Source organism: Poecilia formosa, unplaced genomic scaffold (genome assembly GCF_000485575.1).
Source record: "Poecilia formosa unplaced genomic scaffold, Poecilia_formosa-5.1.2 Scaffold293, whole genome shotgun sequence".
In the NCBI taxonomy this organism is placed as follows: Eukaryota; Metazoa; Chordata; class Actinopteri; order Cyprinodontiformes; family Poeciliidae; genus Poecilia; species Poecilia formosa.
The window spans coordinates 715,185-734,530 of NW_006800232.1; the positions used below are offsets into that span (position 1 = coordinate 715,185).

The 19,346-nt window shown below is 38.1% G+C and overlaps 2 protein-coding genes across 8 annotated transcripts in view; both read right to left on the reverse strand.

The window, feature by feature from the left end:
• LOC103151822 (activating transcription factor 7-interacting protein 2-like) overlaps positions 1 to 1,714 on the reverse strand; it is an 11,666-nt gene extending 9,952 nt beyond the window's left edge. Inside the window, exons 1-2 of one of the 7 annotated variants that reach the window (XM_007572056.2) lie at positions 1,562 to 1,707; positions 607 to 843 (exon numbers count right to left, since the gene is read on the reverse strand). In XM_007572056.2, the coding sequence (XP_007572118.1) occupies positions 607 to 821 (215 nt within the window). In that variant the 5' untranslated portion in view covers positions 822 to 843; positions 1,562 to 1,707. Of the gene's footprint in view, positions 1 to 606; positions 1,010 to 1,503; positions 1,534 to 1,561 lie in introns of those variants that run through there. The other 6 variants (XM_007572055.2, XM_016681763.1, XM_007572058.2 and 3 more) reach the window with 6 other exon arrangements.
• A 330-nt stretch (positions 1,715 to 2,044) lies between these two features.
• Positions 2,045 to 16,169, reverse strand: emp2 (epithelial membrane protein 2). Its single transcript, XM_007572059.2, has 5 exons — positions 15,892 to 16,169; positions 4,562 to 4,858; positions 4,360 to 4,468; positions 4,134 to 4,274; positions 2,045 to 3,682 (listed from the first exon to the last, which is right to left on the reverse strand). The coding sequence occupies exons 2-5, from the start codon at positions 4,637 to 4,639 to the stop codon at positions 3,513 to 3,515; spliced, it is 498 nt and encodes a 165-aa protein (XP_007572121.1). The 5' UTR covers positions 4,640 to 4,858; positions 15,892 to 16,169; the 3' UTR covers positions 2,045 to 3,512.
• Positions 16,170 to 19,346: the final 3,177 nt, after the last annotated feature.

Here is a 19,346-nt window from a genome sequence, read left to right on the forward strand (position 1 = left end):
AAATGTCAGTCACAAACCTGAACAAGAAGTCAGTAAAATACATTAATAAACAAATATATATAAAATATTTTGAGCATATGTTCTTTCAAGTGTCTTCTACTGATACATAAAGAAAATTGTGTCTTTTCATTCATCTTTTAGTCATAAGAAGAGTGAATGTAAGCATGCCAACAATTGTTGACAATAACCTAAGACACAAAGCATCACATCAGCAGCAAAGCTACACCCCACTCAGAAATGCACTAATAAAGCTCTCGTGACCAAGACTGACCCAAACATCTCCTCTATGAGAAGAGGTTTAACAATTCCCAGGAAGCCATTACTTTGGTAAGTGGAGAGAAAAAGCTCTTATAAAGGAGCAATACCACTTTTTTGGGGGGGTACTCGCACATTGTGCATGTGAGTACATTTTCCATGCAAGCAGAGCAGTACAGTCAAAGCTCTCTTTATGGCCCAGAAATGGAGATGTGCAGACATCAACAGAGATAAAGAAAGCAAAAGAGACAAACTCTGTGAAAGTGCAAGCCAGAAAGGTATGTATGCACATGTATACAAGACAGTTCTGTCTTGCGCTACAGCTAAGACAGCTTTAAACACGGAACTTACTCATGAAGAAGATGCAAGGCCAACTGTGCGTCAGACCTGAATCCATGCGAATCTTTGAGGTCGCGCCATCTTTGAAAGGCCACGCCAATGTTTATTCGGCGTAAGTTGTTCGACTGCTTTTTGGAGAAATGTTTCATTCTCTTACGTTTAGCTGACAGACCAGCATGTTCGCTAGAGCAAGTGAAAGCTGGACTTTGATTTGGTGTGGATGACATGCTGGGTTAAGTCTCTGGTGTACTGTGGAAACAGAAGCTCATAACATCAGGCACAAAGCGTGGAGGGGCGTCTCAGTAAAGTAGTACATCTCCGGAGAGAACATGGAAACTCCATGCAGAAAGACCCCCAGGCCGGGATTTGAACCCAGGACTGTCTTGCTGAAAGGCAACAGTGCCTCTATGCAGCCCTGTGTGATTCAATTCAAAAAGTGAAATTCATTTATAATCATAAAACTGATGTATATCTCAGACGTTTTGAGTTCTTGTTTTGTTGTTGTTCTGATGACTACATGATTCGCCATGAAAATATTTTAAATCTTGCATCAAGGAGCAGCATCATCGAAAATGGCAGGTTTTAAGATTCAATAAGACAGACAATATTAGTTAGGCAGCACACGGGCACACAATTTTCTGAAGCATTTTTGCAAGCTGGAGAAGGAACGTTCCAGAACAACGCCGTCTTAGAAATATAGCGTAGTTTCACTTCAATGTAAACCTTTCAGACTCTTAATATGGGTAAAATAATGATGCTTCAAGCTTCTACGTGTTAGATGATGATGGCACAAAATAACGGTTTTAACTGGCAACGGCTGATGTGTTTTTCCTTGTATTCGTACATTTCCGGTACGGTGGGGAAGATGTTTTTAGAAAAGTACGATAGCTTCAAAGTTGCTCTTTCTACCTTAAGTACAGGTATTTAAAAAATTAATAGTTAAACAGTTTACTAACAGTAACAATACCTCAACACCTCAGATCGTCGTCTCTTTGATTTTTTTCCGGGTTTTCTTCTTCTTCTAGCAGCTAGCAAATCAACAGCACAGTGTGGACGCCACCTACTGGACTGGAGTATGCACCGATGAGATGCAATAAGACCCTTTTTCCTCAGTTCAGCTAAACGAAACGTGTTCAGATTTTTAAGTAAAGAGAAACATACAATTTTGCAAGGCTACGAAAGAATACTTTTCTTTATGACAAGAAAAATAAATACAAAAAATATTACTGGTAATCAAGTGTCATTCTCCAGATAAAAGCAAAAGGATTCTACAAAATCCAGAAGCTCAGACGGCTTCCCTGAATCTAAACTACTGACATAAACATCTGAAAAACATATAAACCAGTGTTTTTTCCCCTTTTCTGAAATTTTTTTAGTAGTTGTAGTAGTAGTAGTAGTAGACAAGAAAGCAGAGAACAAGAAAAAAATACAGAAGCATATCAATACTTAAGATTAATTAATATTAACATTTATTAAAATTTATATTCAAAAGATGAAAGGACAAATATCTGTATCCTTAAAAACAATGTTGCAGTTCCCAAACTGTCCACTGGGTGTCAGTACAGTTTTATGTGATACATAAAAACACAACATGATGTCCAATAGATGATGGAGATGTTGCAACTGAGGTCAAAAACAACCACATGAAAAACAAGCCAGAATAAAAACAGCAAACAGTGCTCTGCAGCACTACACATCCACAGGAAACAGAAAAAGAAAACTCTATACACTGACAATTGTGTTTAACATAAGCTCTTAAAAAGTTAAATATAACAATATGAAATGCTCAAGCAACGTAAGTTAGTACTTCAAAAAAAGCTTTTTCTGGTGAAAGAAATTGTGTATTTTTATGGTGGTTCTAATAAGAGACAATTCATGACAAAACCAGGTCAAATTTGGTTCCAGTAAGACATCTGATTAAGGTTTATGAAACAAACAACAAATTTTGTTCAGTGTTGAGATTTGCTGTAATTTTAACAAACCTGTAGAAATGAAACAAAATGAATTCACATTCTTGCTCTACAACATAATGTTCCATCCATTTTCAAGTATCAGCTAGAGACAGCAGAGCATAATCATTTTCATGTCCATTCTCCCAGGCCTCTTTATTTTAGTCTTTCCTAGATTATGTGGTCTAAACTCTATTACAAATTAGCACAATGAATTTCGAATAGCTTTCTTTAAATGTTCAAACATAAACATGAAGCCCAAGACTGATACACATATTGGTTAATATGCATAAATGAAATATATTGTTCTGAAAGGGAAATAGCTTGACCAGAGGATAAGAACCGACAAACGTTTCTTCAATCTTCAGTATTTTAAAAATACAAGATAAGCAGTGGTTTATAACAATAAATAGCTTCTCAGAGAAGCTATGACAAAAGTCAGTAACAAAGAAAATCTTCATTCATATTTCAAGTTTGTCTGTTTTGTTCAATTTTAATCCCAAATAACACACTACATCACTGCTTCCTCTTTCTTTAAGAAATCACAAATTAGCATAAAAAGAATACAAGCGTCAAAATCCTACAATGTGACACTTTCGCTATGACTTCACTACACTTCTTTTATGCTTTGAGTAATATATCTTATTTATTTCTACTGCTAAAACGTAACCTGAATTAAACATACACTTCAAATATGTACACAAAAATGTTGCAGTTTACTGAAAATACGGGCCCTTAGGTAAACCCTTTCGTCACAGTCAAAGGAATTTTTACACTTTTCTTGTGAAAATTGATGGAATTGGTTGGCAAAAAAATAAAAAATTAAGAAGACAATGTGTTAGCAAAAGAGATTTAAGTTCCAGATGTAAATACTAAAAACCTGATGGAGAGAAAATGTGAAAATGCCCCTTTGTTGTTATGCATGAACATCCAAAAATCCTATCTATGTTGTTGCTTGCCCTGTCACACCTATTTACGTTTCCTGAGCACCAGGTACATGAAGCCGCTGATGAGAGTCATGGGAAAGCTAACCCATGCCACGATGTAAGAGGAACCGTAGGAGCCATCTTTGAGACTGTCTGCATGGAAGTTCTTGCTCTCGGCTGTGTAGATGGACGCAGAGATCATCACACATAGAGCTGGAAGGAAGAGACAAACAGTAAAAAGTTGCAAGTCAGCTAGCAGGGACTTCAGTGAATGTTCAAGTAAATCAAGTATGTAGTTTTGAAATGTTAAATGGTACCCACATTGTTTTTTTTTAAAGTAACTAAGAACACATCATGTTACTTTTTTATTTAAGGTTAACAGCAAATGTCCCTGTTTTTTCCAAAATTATTCTGTACATCTTAACATTTTTGCATAACTGCATGGGCATTGTTAAGGTATTCACAAACTATACATTTCACACAAGTGGATTCTATTCTATAAATTTAACATCAATATTCACTGACTGTACTAGATTTCATTTAGTGGCAAGAAGTGGATTTTGTTCCACCTCTGGTCTTATTTGGTAGCAGCACCCAACCGTGGTAGCAGTTTGCAGTCGACAACATCACGTTGGCAAAGTGATAGCACGTGTGTCTTACGTACAGGCAAGCAACTGGATAGCAGCTGTGAAAATGAATCTCTCTCCCTGTTGGATGCTGAACAGCTGAAGCATGAAGACAAAGAAGCTGACGCAGCACAAAATGGTTGCCAGGATGATCGTAGCCTGAACTGCCTGTAGATAAACTGAGGGGGGGAGAAAAAAAGTGACAATGAGCTTTAAATGAGCTCAAACATGTGTCAGGAACACAGAGTTGGTATTTCATATTACCAGCTTCGGTAGAGTGACTGTTCTCCACAATGTAGCAGGTGCTGTTACAGGTGTACCACAAGTCGGAATAGATTACTTCACGACCGGGAGGTGACACCACCCACCATGCCTTTATCAGGGAGGGATAGGTTGACAAGATTAAAAAGCACATCTTGAAACGCTGCGTGTGGAAGACATAGATAGATCATTGTTCTGTGCTTACATTGTGAATTGTAGCAACAAACAGCAAGATGGCTGAAGCCAGGTGGAAGAGGATGATGAAGGCTAAGATGATCAACATGACTCTCCTGTTAGTCTGACTCTCTAGTGCACTGTAGTGTCCGTCTCTCTTTGGTTTCCAGCTGGAAGGCCTGTGGGTTGTTTCAGGAGCTGGTTGGTTCTTCACTGGCTGGAAACTGTACGATGTACGTCGATGCTTCGGGTAGGGCAACTTCTGAATGCTTGTGCTTTAGGGCACACAGGCTGGGCTGCAGGATGAGGGTGAAGACTGGATCAAAATCTGTCAGAGGTGAAAAAAAAGCCTGTAAAGATTCATTTCTGTAGTTATATGAACTATAACTGTGAAATATAGATTCTCACTGTAGGCCACTCTCGCAAAAAAAAGTTCATGAGAAACTCCTGAAAGGAATTTAGATTTTTCTCACAGACAAAACATAAGAATAAATTCAACCATTATGTCTTTTTATGTGTGCTAACTTTAAACTAAATGAGAGGTGAAGAAAGCAGCATTAATGTGCATAGCTTTCAACACATCTGGAGCCAATTCCCAACATTCAGCTTTTGCAAACATCTGAGAAAAACGCAGTGGTAATAAAACAAAAAGAAAAAAAAGAAAATAATTGTCGTCTCAAAGTCTCCCCTTGAAATTACAGAGAAATGTTTGTGTTGTGTCTGCCTCTGAGCCTGTGTCTGAGATGCTGAGCTTGTTAGTATATACATCTGCAATGAGTGGGAGTGTTTATTTCAAGGCCTTAATTCAGACAATGAATTGTTGACAGAAGCAAAAACTCCAGATACACAATTCTGTACTACGGAGGACAACGGCATGAAATGTATACACAGAACAACTCTTCAGCTCAGTCAAATTGAATCTACAAATTGTATATGAAGTGCAGACAACGTGTTGTTTCAGATCACAGATTATTCTTCCGTTTGTTGCTCGAAGAGTCCCCAGGGTCTCTGTGTCATTACAACAAAAGTAAAAGACCGCAGTATTTGGCTACAGAAATCAGCATAACCCATATGTCATCAGTCATTTAGATATGAATTCTCTGCTTTTATTTCCTTTTAATCCATGCAAGAAGCTATAGCTGTCCTGAAGCTTAAACTATTTTATTATATTCTTACACTATATTATAGTACTGTAGCATTAATAGAACTTGTCACAGGGCAACCATTAAACTTAATATGTTTGTGAACCCTCCACACGTAACATAAAAGTTACATAATGTTTTTCTCACCTTTTCTGTGTCCCCTACATTGATGTGGTAAACTTTAAATAGGGATCCTTATAGCTTTCTTTCAGCAGTGGCTTTCTTCATGCCATTTTCAAATAAAAGGTTAGATTTGTGGAATGCGAAACTAATAGTTGTCCAGATTTGCCCAAAGGAGCTAGAGTTACCATTAGCCTCCTGGGTGCTTCTCTGATGAATGAGCTTGCCAGTTTATTTTGACCGCTATGTCTTTCCATTTTCAGATGATGACTCGAACAGTGGTCAGTGAGATGTTTGAGGAGACTAGTTGGACTGAATTTTATTTGGGGTAAAAGAGCAAATACAGAATGTTTTGATCTTATTTGTCAGAAACTTTGAAAATTTGGTATATAATTTATTCTCCATTTATCAACCAATTTGTGTTATTCTATTACACTAAAAACTTGATGAAATACATCAAATTTTGTGGTTGTTGTGTAATAAATCATGGAATGGCTCAAGGTGTATTAGTTTAAAGCCAGCACATGAGAAAAGCAGACAGTTGGCAGAAAGCGTGTGGTTATTTGACTGACCACACTTCTAAAATGTTATTGTTTGATTATATGAAGTGATCATATCAGGTGGATTCCTATTTCTGTGATAGGAATAAAAACTCAATCCAAGTCAAACGTTCAGTCTTTATCCATGTCTGCTATCCTATTATGTTTTATAACATCTAAATCTGAAGTTATTAACTGAAAATCAAATTTGTTTTTAAACACGATGATCAATCTAAAATGAAACAATGTGAATTACAAGGGACAAAGAGTCTCTTTAAACAGACATTAATTGAACAGGCCTCTTGGCTCTTCCTTTATTCACGCCGGGCTCTCAACTTTCATCACAGCAGCTTATTTCATGCAGTAGCGACACACAGATGACCTCATTCTGTTTTAGGGCCAAGTTACGCCAATCAATTCAGAAACAATTTTAAAAGAAGAAGTTCCCTTGAAGAAAACAGTGGAGTCAGGAAATAAATTATTTGCAAGACATCTTTGGAGCAAGAAGAGCTTCACATGCTTGTACTGAACATGTAAGCACCTGCAGTTTTTTGGTCTGAAATGTTGCTACTTATAGCAAGAAAATCGCTGAGTTGCCAACAGAGGTCTTACTATTATTAGCTGCACATGTGCAGACATGACCTGGTGGGTGGATCTGTCAGTCAACCCTCTCTGACAGCAGAGCAAAAGAGGACAGTAGTTGATTTTTACACCTTTGCCGAGGTGGATAAGATCAGTGGATAATATCATCTTCACATGTAAGTATCGGCAGATCTCCCAAAATTAAGAAAATCGTGGCCAATTGATCAGTGCATCCCTACTTGAAAGCTATCTATCTATCTCTAGCTTTCAAGTGATACTGATCTGAACGCCTTTTAGAAGTCCAATGTTGAGCATTGACACAGGCCAAGTTGTACCAAGGATTTAAAAAGTTTTGATTTCAAAACTCAAGCAGTGCTGTTCCTATAATTAAGACGTCACAGAAAGAGTCAGAGTGACAGGAGCCGTCTCCAGCTATATGGCAAACAGAATAAAGCAATGTTGCGAGGCAAAAAGCTGGTCAGCGATCATAGGAAGGCTTTGATTGCTGTAATGCTAATTAGATCATCTTTTCCACAGATTACTGAGTAAAGTATTAACTAAATCTGATTATGGTCTGAACAATGCTGAGATTCACTGCATACACTGGTCATGAAGTGATTATGTAACCAAATGAGAGATCTGTCATCTACGCTGTACAACAAGCGACCAGGCAAGTGACCTTATAAATGAAGCTACTGAAAGGGGCTGAGCTCTGCAGAAGAGCTGTTTATGTTCATATCTATTGGGAATAACATTTCATCCAGTGTTTCCTGTCCAGTGAGCATCCTCACTGGACACAAGTCAGTACATTCACTGACTTTGGTCACTTTTACAGCATTGCTTTAAGCTTATAGGTGGGTTAAAAACATTACATGGCTGTAGATTAAGAACATCATAAATATAACGATCACAACTGCTGTCTGTCTTCTGTGTACTGTGTCACACATCAAGCTCTATCAATGTGGCAATTATGCCGGACAAGTTTACGCAATCTGACTTCAGAGACAGCCTCCCAATAACACTTTGAAGCTGTGGAGGCAGAGACCCAAACAAAATTAAAGGCACATGTGTGAAGCTCAGACACACACTCAAAAACACAGAGCCAGACAGTAGTGGAATTAGTCTCGTCTGCCAAAATGGAGCTACAATAAAAAACAACCTCTCTCCACCAACAGGAAGCCAGCCGCCGTTTTTGTGCCAGTCGTGCATGTGGCTGTGGGATGTGGCGTGGAATAGGACCTCCCACTTTGAGTTGGGGCGGGGGGGGAATCAAAAGCATTGGCAATGAGTGATGGGCTGTTTTATATGTGTGTGTTTTCATATGGGTACAATTCATGAATAAAAGGCTGCAAAGCTCTACATTTGTATTCACTTAATAATTTATCTCATTTCCTTTGCCTGTAGGCAGATGTTCATATTCTTCCATGAATAGCAAATGCCACTCCTTCTAATGCCCCTAAACAATCAAAAAAGAGGAAAATGTTCAATTCTGGGGCAGGATAAAATGCATTGCACTTCGGCAGAAAGCATGTAAAATCGTCTTTCTTTCCAGCAGCTGCAAGTAAAAGGCAACAACTCCCAATTGGCAGCACAGGTATAAAAGCAATAGAAAATGCAACTGAGAGATAAGTTATAGTTTTGTCTTGAGCTTGCTTCCCCCCGCCCTTTTCTAATGCTGCCTGGGGAACTGTCCTAATTCACAAACTACCGCTATGGGTATCACAAACTACCACCAGAAGCATTTGATCCTAATTTCCTTAAAAGCCTGATGACTACATCCACCATTGGCATCCAAGGCTTAACTAACCAGGAGAGAAATTCTTTGGCGAAAAGCTTTTACACAAACACAGTGTCATTATCAGGGAAGAGAGGAGGAAAAAAAAGGAGGAGGCAGTAAGAGAAGAAAACGATTTCCATTGGAGGGTGGGGAGAAGGGCGTTACGAGTGTAAACACACACACATTTTTGGTTTACCAAGAACCAAAATAAACAAACAAAAAAAGAAGGAGTTTTAGATGATTCAACAGCCAAACCAGCATGGAGTGGAGCGGACATCAAAGCCTGTCAATGACTTGGCATGATTATGTAAATGTTAAGAATGTAAACTTTAAATGCCAAGTCCTATTTGTATGACACAAAAACAAATGTCTGACCTCCCATTTTCAAGTGTCACGGTGACGCTGAGCAATTTTTTTATATTTTTAATTCAAAATGAATCACTTTGGGCTGAAGTGTCCAACGTTAATCCTGAATTGCCTCTGTCCTCCATGTTCTACATCACAGGTCTCCAACCCGTGTTAACGAGCCACTGGAGTGCAACTTTAAATGGATTGCTAATCCAATGCACTTGAATCTAATGATTGAAATACCTGGCCTGTTAATGAGCCATTCATTTGATTCTTGTGTGCTGATTTCTGCAAGCTAGTCTTTTCCCTGTAACATCATTTTTCAGGAGGCATGTGGGGGTAAGGGGGGGCAAAACACTGGGGGGTTATAAAAGTAGAATCAGAGCTTTTGATTTACCAGATCCAATCAACACAAAGCCAATAAAGTTATGCAGCTGAAATAAGAAAAGGACAGACATAAATTAGTGTTTTATAATGGAAGTCACTTTAACTTGAGCACTATTTCTGAGCTAATTTTGTACTGGATGAGATAGGGTTCGCTGCATGTGATGTTTGGAAACTCCGACTTTTTGGAGCCAAATATAAAGAACCACAGAGACAGATAAACTTCAACCAACTGAACGCGCTAACACATACAACTGGAAGCAGGCACACATGCAGCCATTCCTCCTCTCCACTCAGCCTTATAATAGGAGGCTGGGGGACTCAGTATTTGAGTACAAGTTTGCGTGTGTGTGTGTGGGGGTGTGTGTGTGCGTGTGTGTGTGTGTGTGTGTGTGTGTGTGTATGTCGGCTGATTCTCTTGCCTGGTGGAAAATGCTGACTTTTAAAGTCCTTTTTTTTTACTCCTTTCATAAAACACAAAGCCACAGACTTAACTGGGCTGCTGAGTCTCACTCCCCTGTCTCTCTCAGTGTCCCACTCTTCCTGTCTCTGTCCTTCCTCTGTGTTTCTCTCACTCCTGCTATGTAAATGAGTGACTGAAGTATAAAAAGACCAAAAATATACTTTTCTCTTTTAACTTGGAATTTAAAAATCTCCATCATGTCTGTTTTGCATATAGCCTTAAATACATTTAAGTTATTCTTTTGAATTATTTTGCTTTATTTTTAATGTTAGTGGAAGTCAACTTAACATTCAAGGTTTATTCTAAAGGATAGTTGTATTACTTTAAGGATTATTAGGTAGCAATATATAATTTGGGAAGACTGGAAACTAAAAAAAAAAAATCCGAGTTGTTTAATCCAAACTCTTCCCAAACAACAGAGGTGAAAATTAACATCAAGGGAAATATAAATCTAATTTAGATTTTTGTAACTAAAAATTATATAACTTCATAAAATGCAGCTCAGCAGAGATACATTAGAGATTACTACTCTCCAACTAGGAAAAAAAAAATTATATGTGTAGGAAAAGAAAATAACTCATAAACAGTGAACCATTTAAAGGAGTAGTTAATTACTGAACTGTGATTACGATTTAAAAATGTCAGTCTCATTAAACACAACTAATTGGTTAACGTCTATCAATAGGGTAAATTATTTTGCTAAATAAGATTTGGCAGCATGCTTTATAGAAGGAAATGTGTTATAAAAATACATTTAATCTGAGCATTGCAATATATTAAAACTGAAACAATTAGGTTGGAAGTAATCACTTACAGATTCAATAATAATAATAATAATAATAATAATAATAATAATAATAATAATAATATTAATAATAATTAAAGAAAGAGTAAAGAAACGAACATGAGACTACTTGAAAGGAAAAGACCATTCATTCACTGGCTCAAGAATTGGTCACTCGTGTTTTTTGTTTTCTGTTTTTAGCCTTTGCAGTTAAGGCGTGCTCATTAGATCTAAAAGTAGCATATTTAACAATTTCCTCGACAATAACTGCAGAATTGTTATTGCAAGTAGAAACGTAACAGTCTTCAGAGCTCTGAAGGCCATAACATACACAGCACCAGAGTTACAGTCAGCAACTACTACAACATCCAAGAGAGCAAGGCAGCGAGCTGCGACCACAAGAATGTGACGGTACGCTATAATCTGTGGGCTGCGCCGAACCACACTTTCTGTTAAACACAAGTTTCTGAGATAATTAAGCTGCTTTGTTATTTACCAGCTGGGCTGACTTTGTTATCTGCACTCACTGGGACTATAACTGAGCTGTCAAGTCTTGGGTAAAACTGATCAATCTCAGTTACTCCAAGTCGGCTCCAGCGCCTTCTTTTAGAAACAAGCATCTGCTCCATAGTGTTTCACCTTTAGGCCACGCAGAGCTGATTCTAAAAAATAGAATCCACTGGCAAAGCAAAGAAGGGTGCAATGGCTTTTATACAGCCGAGGTGGAAACATTATTAAAACTGAAAAATACTTCCAACAGTTTTTTTTCTCAGACATAACCTGTGTAATTTTTCATCTTCATCAGTACATTTTTATAGCATCAGCAGCCATGGTGCATTGACTGTTGGATAAAATACAAAAGGCACTTCCCATCTCCAACAAGCTAATACAGATAAGTTAGCTTGTCTGTATTAGCTAACTTGCACAAAAAAGTTAGCTAATACAGACAATGCTGTCTGTATTAGCTAACAAAAAAGTACACAAAAAAGGAAGTACACGAAAAAGCTTGCAAGAAAGCATATACACACACAAAGCTGCAGAGTTATAGGTAAAAAGCGGTTTAATGCATGTAATTTCTAACACTTTTTTGTGGAATAGACCACAATAAGAGTAGAAGAGGCAAGTAAGTGCTTGAACCTTTTCCTCTAAAAAGAGGAAAAGGTTTTCTGAACTGCATGACAGATGGTAAAACACTTACTTTTCTCTGGACAAAGATTTAACAGTTCGTCCAGAGGATGTGATCACAGGATAGGCACAATTTCTAGACCAAATTTTCTGTAATATGTCAACTTGATTGTGCCATATTAAAAGACAAGCTTAGTTAAGTGAAGAACCTTCTTTCAATTTGTTTAGGAATTGCAGATTTCACAACTCTAGCTTCTAGCACATCAGTGCTTCAGATTTCTTCATACATGAAGTGTGATTACAAAAGTTTACTGTAAATGTATGAAGCCTAAATATCAAAATATTTTTCCAAATTCATTTTTATTTTTTACACATGTATCCAGACATAGAAGGTCATTATTTTCATACTTGCCTTGCCATACATATCCTGACTTCATTAGTACTATTAATGTAGAAAAAAAGAGTTTCCATATTTAATTTTATGAAATCTTCATAAGATGGTGAAGAGTGTTGTTCTCTCTTAGAATACTACTACTCAGTAGTTATTAGTCTTAGACGATTGAGATTACATATAAAATATGTGAAAACCTAAAAATGCTGGTAATTCCTCTAGATGTTCGATCTTTAAAGGCATTTTACCACTTTTTAAGAAGTCTTAATGTGCAATACAGCGATGGAAAAAACGCTTTGGCTTTCCATTTATTTTCTTTTTCTGCACGTAGCCTCAGCTGCAACCTCACTCCACTCCTCGTTTATTTTCAGTAAGGACAACTGTTTTACTTCTTGACATTTAATGCTTAATGTTCTTACAATAAACAGTAAACAAGACGTTTAACCTTTAGGCTCCAGCTTCCAGACAGTACTGGACGAAGTTTAAAAAAATCGAGAAGTATCACAATTAATACTTCAACTGATGAAGTATTAATAGAGAATTTTTAAGAACCAAGCCAAACAAGATTGATTATTATTCTAAAGCTTTCTCCCCGTGTATTCATATTATTAACTATTTCTTATTACAAAATTAAGGGAATTTAATCAAAGATTTTTTTTTTTACTAATACGTTACAATGAAATGAGCTGTTTGTAAATAATAACAGTCAGTGGTAATTTTTGATATAAGCCTTACCGGCAGTTGCTCAGGGTGGCATTTCAAAGGGGACGTAGATGTAAATGGAAATGCACCGCATTTTATCCTACCTTATAGCCTCAGATAAGTTCCTGCGTTTTAATTGGTTGGAGGGCAACAGAAGGAGTCACTGGCCGAAGGCACCATGCATGCAAGAGCCACCACCACAAACAGCTAGCATGCAGCGACTGAACAGATGAACAGCTGATTAAGAGAAAATTACAGCCAGTGTTCTTTTTAAGTCATAAAACAACAGCCAGTGATATGTCATGCTTCTGTATATGAACGTAAATAAAACAGTTAATTGGCGTAGGTCTGTAGATACTAGAGTAATGTAGCCATTACAGTCTTGATGGCTGAAAAGGTGCCTAAAAAAACAATCCACACACATAAATACACACAACTGTTTTCCTCCTCTGCTTAGACCTCCCTCTGACATAGGAATTCCTTCAAGTCGATTGCCAACAAGACTTTTATGTGTCTGTGTCTTTTTCCCCTACATTCCTCATGTGACAGCCTTGAGTAATGACTTCCACATGGCATAGTGAGACAGAAAGAAGAACTCTACTTTCATCTCCATCTCCACCTGTTTATTATCCCCCCGTTGTCTGCCTTTGTTCTTCCCCTAAATGCTCTACACTTGTTCAGAGGCTATATGTCTGTCAGCCCAGGATTACAGCCTTCTACATACCTGGGTGTTTAGTATCCCATTTGTCAAATTCACACCTTTCTCTTATCAGATGCTCTCACATGCCAACACCTCCCATCACAATGGACGTCTTGGACAAGACAGTAGATTGGAGGAACATTAAAATGCCCTTTGAGAGTGAGAGTCTTGTTGAGAGCGATTATTCAGAGATGGAAGGAATATGCAATGTCTTATCTTATGAGCGAGGATGATAAAGGGACAGGTGAGAAATCTGTCCATAGCTACACAGGTGGAGCTTTAAATTATCTCACATAAGTTGGGATCACTAGGAGGACCAGTTAAAGTGCAATGTACTGGACTCAAATTTTGAAGGTGTCTGGTTCAGAGGTTTAGAAGAAAAGAAAGTGCTTAAAAAACAAGTATGACCCACAGAATTAGGACTGAATACTTACTTAATTTGATAAGATGCAAATGTAATGAAACTGTTGGGTAAAGTGCTTTTTTCTGGATTTTGAGGTGATGTTCATTGGTTGCTTGAGTTATTCTTCCATCTAAGGAAAGTTTGAGGTGCTTCTTGTAGATGTAAGCCAACACTGTTCAGTGTCAGTGTGAAACTCACATCTGGAGTCAACAGGTCTAAATTGAGCAATCTTTCTTTCTGCATAAGTTGCTGAAGTGCACACTGAAATTTACAAAATATCTGCATGTGTTTGCAACTGAACTTTAAATTAAGCGACACGTTAGGACAGTGAGCAATCAGAAGGTAAATGGTTTTGAATCAATCCAATTTTTAATCAACCCATTAGTTCACTTTAAAGTCTGTCTAATGATATACTAGAGAAAGTTAGACGTCATTCTAGTGTGACGGCAAATGTAAGGTACTATAAGTCTTGTGTTGGTCACAAGTAGTGATTTTTATCAGTCTCCAAGTCAATGGACCATGTGTGATATCATTACATCCTCCCTAACCATAAAGTTGATGTACGCCTCCGTGGAAAGGAGACACGAAGGATGTCCCACCCATCTTTTTTACCTGCAGCTCACTCCTCCGCTTGTGTGTAGTCTGTGATTAGCAGAATAGCATAAAGGAATGACTAAATTCAGTTGTTCATTTAAACTTTCTGTTTCAAAATCCTATTAACAATAAAGAAAAATTATAAATAATGTCATCATAACAGTAACAAACAATACACTACTTTATGTTAACAGAAACAGAGGAAAAATTATTGTCTCACTGTCTCAAAAACGTGATTAGATTCGTTTTAACGTTTGTGTAAATCATGCTAAATTTAGTCAATGTTATTGTATGAGAATTTCAACTTGGTTTATGTCAACAACATGTAACATTAAGGCAACATTTAGCTTTACAGAGACTATCTTTACTGATCCAGGCTGTGTCTCAAATACATTTTATCCACAAGAGGGCGCCCTAAGTAACGGGAGACTGCGATAGTGATGGACTGCCACATACAAAGTGAAAGACGTGCACCGTTATGCATTGGGACACATTGCAAAAACAACTCCATTATATATGGGTCTTTTATATAACTTATGTATGCTAGTGGTAATTTCACAACTAGTCATGAGTAGGGCATTAATCACCGGAGTTAAACTTAACAAGCCCCTAAAATAATGAATTACATAAAATCATATTTATTTTATTGTGCATCATCGTGTTTTTTTTAAGAGTTATTGTATCTTGATGTATTTTGCAGGTATTTTACTGTAGTTTATATTTGCTGATTGCATTATTGATTATTTAAATTGTGGATACTTTGGACAAAACAATGTTTTAAATGTGTCACAAGAATAAACTTAGAAAACTTCGATAGAAATAAACTACTTTTGATTAAACTAATCTAAAAAATCGAAACGTCTGCCACTTTGAGTTGCTGAGGAACCTGCAAATTTCCTGCATCAACTTAAGAAAAAAAGAAAAAAAAGCTTTCTCTTCCTTCCCAACGCACCAGACATTAATTCACTTTGGGCTACGTTTCCCTAAAAGACACACACACACACACACGCACACACACACACACACACACACACTGACAACGCCCCTTTCATCTTGAGCGCCTCAGTTACGAGCTTAACAAAAATATCCGCGGGCGAAATGGACAGAAAGGGACTTTTCAAGAGTCCAAACATGACAATAAACCTTTACAAAATAGATGGATTACTAAGTTTAGAGCGCAAGTTTCTCTCAAAGAATTTGAAAAACTCAACTTTATATCTGAATAAACTGAGAATTGCACGCAAAACGTGCCCAATTTTGCTCAACATTTCAGTAAACCAAGCATAACCAATTTTAAGTTTACTCACCGAGTTTGGGACGTGGAGGAAGCAAATTTGGGTAAAGTTTCCAGAAAAAAAGGAAAGAGACGTGTTAGAGAAAGAAAACTGCCTCCAAAAGCTACACACAGCAGGAATCTTTACTCGAAGCCCCTTCCTCAAAAACAGACCCCCAAAAAAGTCCAATAGGCTCGCGCTCTCTGACCCCGGCTGTCTCGAGCGCGTGTGGGAGGGCTTGAGACCTGAAGCAGGGTGTGGTCTCTGGTTGGATCTGGGCTCGGGAGCTGTGCGTGAGTGCGTAACGGCGGGATATGAGGACACACAATCCAATGATGGTTTAACTGAGCAGTAGTTCTGCTTTAACTGAGTGACTCTAGGAAATGAATTTGCGTGTGCGTGAATGTATTTGAGGTTTTTGTGGGAAAAGTGTTTCCTCACATGTGGAAGGAGAAAGGGCCGGGAGGGGAGGAAGAGAGACGTTCAGTTCGAGGCAGACAAGAGGAAATTAAAGAGATGAAAAGGGGATGGAAAGTCAGAAGCAGGGTATGAAGGTTCAGGAAGAGTGCAGGATCTGGGGAAGGAGGAAATGGAATATGATAGTAATCCTACACAGAGTGCCTTGCAGAAGGATTCATACCCTTGATGTTTTTTTTCGCGTTTTGCCACATTACACCCAGGAAGCTATTATTTGACAGTGGATTTTATGATGTGGGTCACCACAAAGCAGTGCTCTTTTGTGAAGTGGATCAAAGAATATGCATGGTTTCAAGTTTTTTAAACTCTTTTTAAAACTAAATATGTTGTCATCAGCTTACCTGAATAGAACCACCTTGTGCTGCAGGTCGGGTCTACCTCAGGTCTTTTACAGATACAATCACAATTTTTTTTTTACCCCAGTCTTCTTTGCAAAATACCTTGAGCTCAGTCAGATTGCATCCAGCTCTGAGGTCAAAACAGAGACTCAAAGCGTCTGAATCACCAAGAGATAAGAGAAGCGCAGTCATGATGGAGGATGCTTATTGAGGACAAATATATGGGTATTTGGGAAGGGGGCACATACTGACACAGAACCTGGGAGAAATAACAGAGAACTGCCATGGCAATTGAAGAATCTGACACGGCGTCACTGAAGCTGAAGGCTTGGATGCCAGCGTCTCATTAAAAGCCAGGAAGCAAGAATAGTTCAGCTAACTGAATGTATCTGTTCCATGTGGGGAACAATAAATTAATAATGAAAACACAGCAATTTAAAAGCTCCTATAAACTTGGTAAAACTGCGCATATATACACACAAGTAAATCTGTGAGCAATGCAGACTCTGCAAACACTAACTGCTGAAAAGTTAACCTCCGCTGTTGTTTGAAGTCTTTTGCAGGCTGTAGCTTTCCTTTCTCAGTGTCATTTTTCACATTAACCTTGGCCAATTTTCCTTTATCTCCTAAAGAAAAAATAACCACAAGTAAAATATAGAGAGGGAAAATTAGACATAGGTAGACTGCACCACTATACACATGCACCACTCTGTTTTACCCTCTTGTCTAAGATTTATTTTTTTTTAATTAATTGAATGTTTTGGTTTTAACACTGTGTTCTTAATGTTTTGTAATCCTTTGCTTCTTCTGTCAGTTCCTGATTCCGTGTTGGAAGCAGTTCACTTCACTGTGTTTGACTTCTTTGTTTGCATTTTTCTCTTATTCTTGTTTACCTGGGAAGGACTCCTTTCTATTGATGTGGTGTTTGAATTGCGCTCAGTGTTTGGTTTTGAATAGAAAAGCCGGCCCGGTTCCCTGCGGGCGGGCTGCCATGGGCATTTTAATGAAAGTTCTGTTGAGGCACATCATTTCTTAGAGGACAAAGGGTTGGCATTCTTTCAAAGTGCAATCATGATAAAGCAAAGCAACCAACATGGAAACATAGATTTTGTCTCTTTAAAAACTTTCATATGTGCGCTTCGACATCAATCGCTGTCTGCTTTTTGCTGACACACATGACCAGCCACTGCACAAACATGTCTTCTGGCAGCTCCTTCTGTCGTTCTTGTTCATAGCAGAAATGGTTTGTTTGCTAAACACAGAGCCACAATCAGCACCAGATGAACATGGCTGTGCACTTGTAATAAAAGAGGGGGGGAAAGCTGGCAAATCTGATTAGAAAGGCATGAACAAGACTGAGTGAAATCAATACTCAAAGTCAAGAAAAACTGAGCAGCTAAATGAAAGTACATAATATGCTAATCATCGTTAAGCATTGTTTAAAAAAGAAAAAAAAAGTTTGTTAAATGAACAACTAACACAGAAATCACAAGAGTTAGAAAATTTCTTTGAATGTTTTATTGGCCAACAATAATTGAACATGTAATTAAACGTTTGCATGTTTTTTCTCATGGCATTGTGATGGAGTACTCCTGTCAACGTATCAAACTTCCACTGGAAGCATAGTTCATACTGAGACAATCAACATATACGCCTAAAAACTCAGAAGCTCTCAAATATGTAAGGCATTTTTTTTTTACCTCTGACCTGCAGCCATCAAATGACCAATTATCTGTTTGACATGGACCAAGACAGCCGTTGTGCTGAGAAAGGTATTCCATTCAGCTGGTCATAAGGAGATGGTTAGTTAGAACGGGCACAAGGCAATGAAGAGGGCATTGTCGTAGCTCAATGCCCCACTCATAATTCCATGCATTTTTCCAGACCAGAGTCACAGCAAGCATGAGTGCAAATGGCTTGGCATGATGTAAACAATTTGAAATTGAAGGTTGTAGCTAAAATGAAGTGAGAACCACACAGTTGGCTGGGCAAATATTGTTAAAGAGTATTAGCTCAAGTGCTGCCAGAGCTTACAAAGTGTGAAGTCTTAAGGCGCAAAGAGTTTCTGCAGTAGTTATTTCTAAATTTACTGGCACTTTAAAAACAGATGCAATACAGCTTGAACCTTTGGGTTAAGAATAAAAGTGGAAAGGCCTCAAGTTAAGATGCTGTCGCACTGTTTCCCATCATTCTCAGGCGCCTGTGACGACATAACAGCCATCCTCCGTCCCAAAAAACAGGGAGGATTTTGTCCACATGCTCGCCCCCAACGCAGACGCCTACACGGGCTGAACTTTGTGTAAGCAAGGGTTGCCTTCACATGCAACGCAGTGAAGTGCACTCTGCAGCCGTTGTGTGTATCTGCGTCTCACAGGAAAGAATTTGCAGGTGTTGAGGCATGTTGAGACCGCTTAACTACAATTGCTAGACATGTTGGGAACCCTCCTATTTACATATTTACAGATCTACTGTCCATCTAGAGTGACTCTGCCTTGGTGGTGAAATAATTTTTTCACAAAATTAAACATAAAGTGTGTTAGATGCTGTGAGTCTCTTCAAGCATTAAGAATGCAGAATTTAGTGACTTTTCTCCAGCACAGATAGAGTGTATGCGTTGCATAGCGTGGAAACAAGTAATGCTGTGATTGGATGAATGCTTCTGTAGTCATGGAA

What these genes read in the sequence shown, in the direction of transcription:
- emp2 (XM_007572059.2), bottom strand. Translation starts at nt 4,639, where the DNA reads ATGTTGATCATCTTAGCCTTCATCATCCTCTTCCACCTGGCTTCAGCC. An exon ending in TTGTTGCTACAATTCACAAT is followed by an intron (nt 4,469 to 4,561) that starts GTAAGCACAGAA and finishes TCCCTGATAAAG; the next exon opens with GCATGGTGGGTGGTGTCACC. An exon ending in CAGTCACTCTACCGAAGCTG is followed by an intron (nt 4,275 to 4,359) that starts GTAATATGAAAT and finishes TCCCCCCCTCAG; the next exon opens with TTTATCTACAGGCAGTTCAG.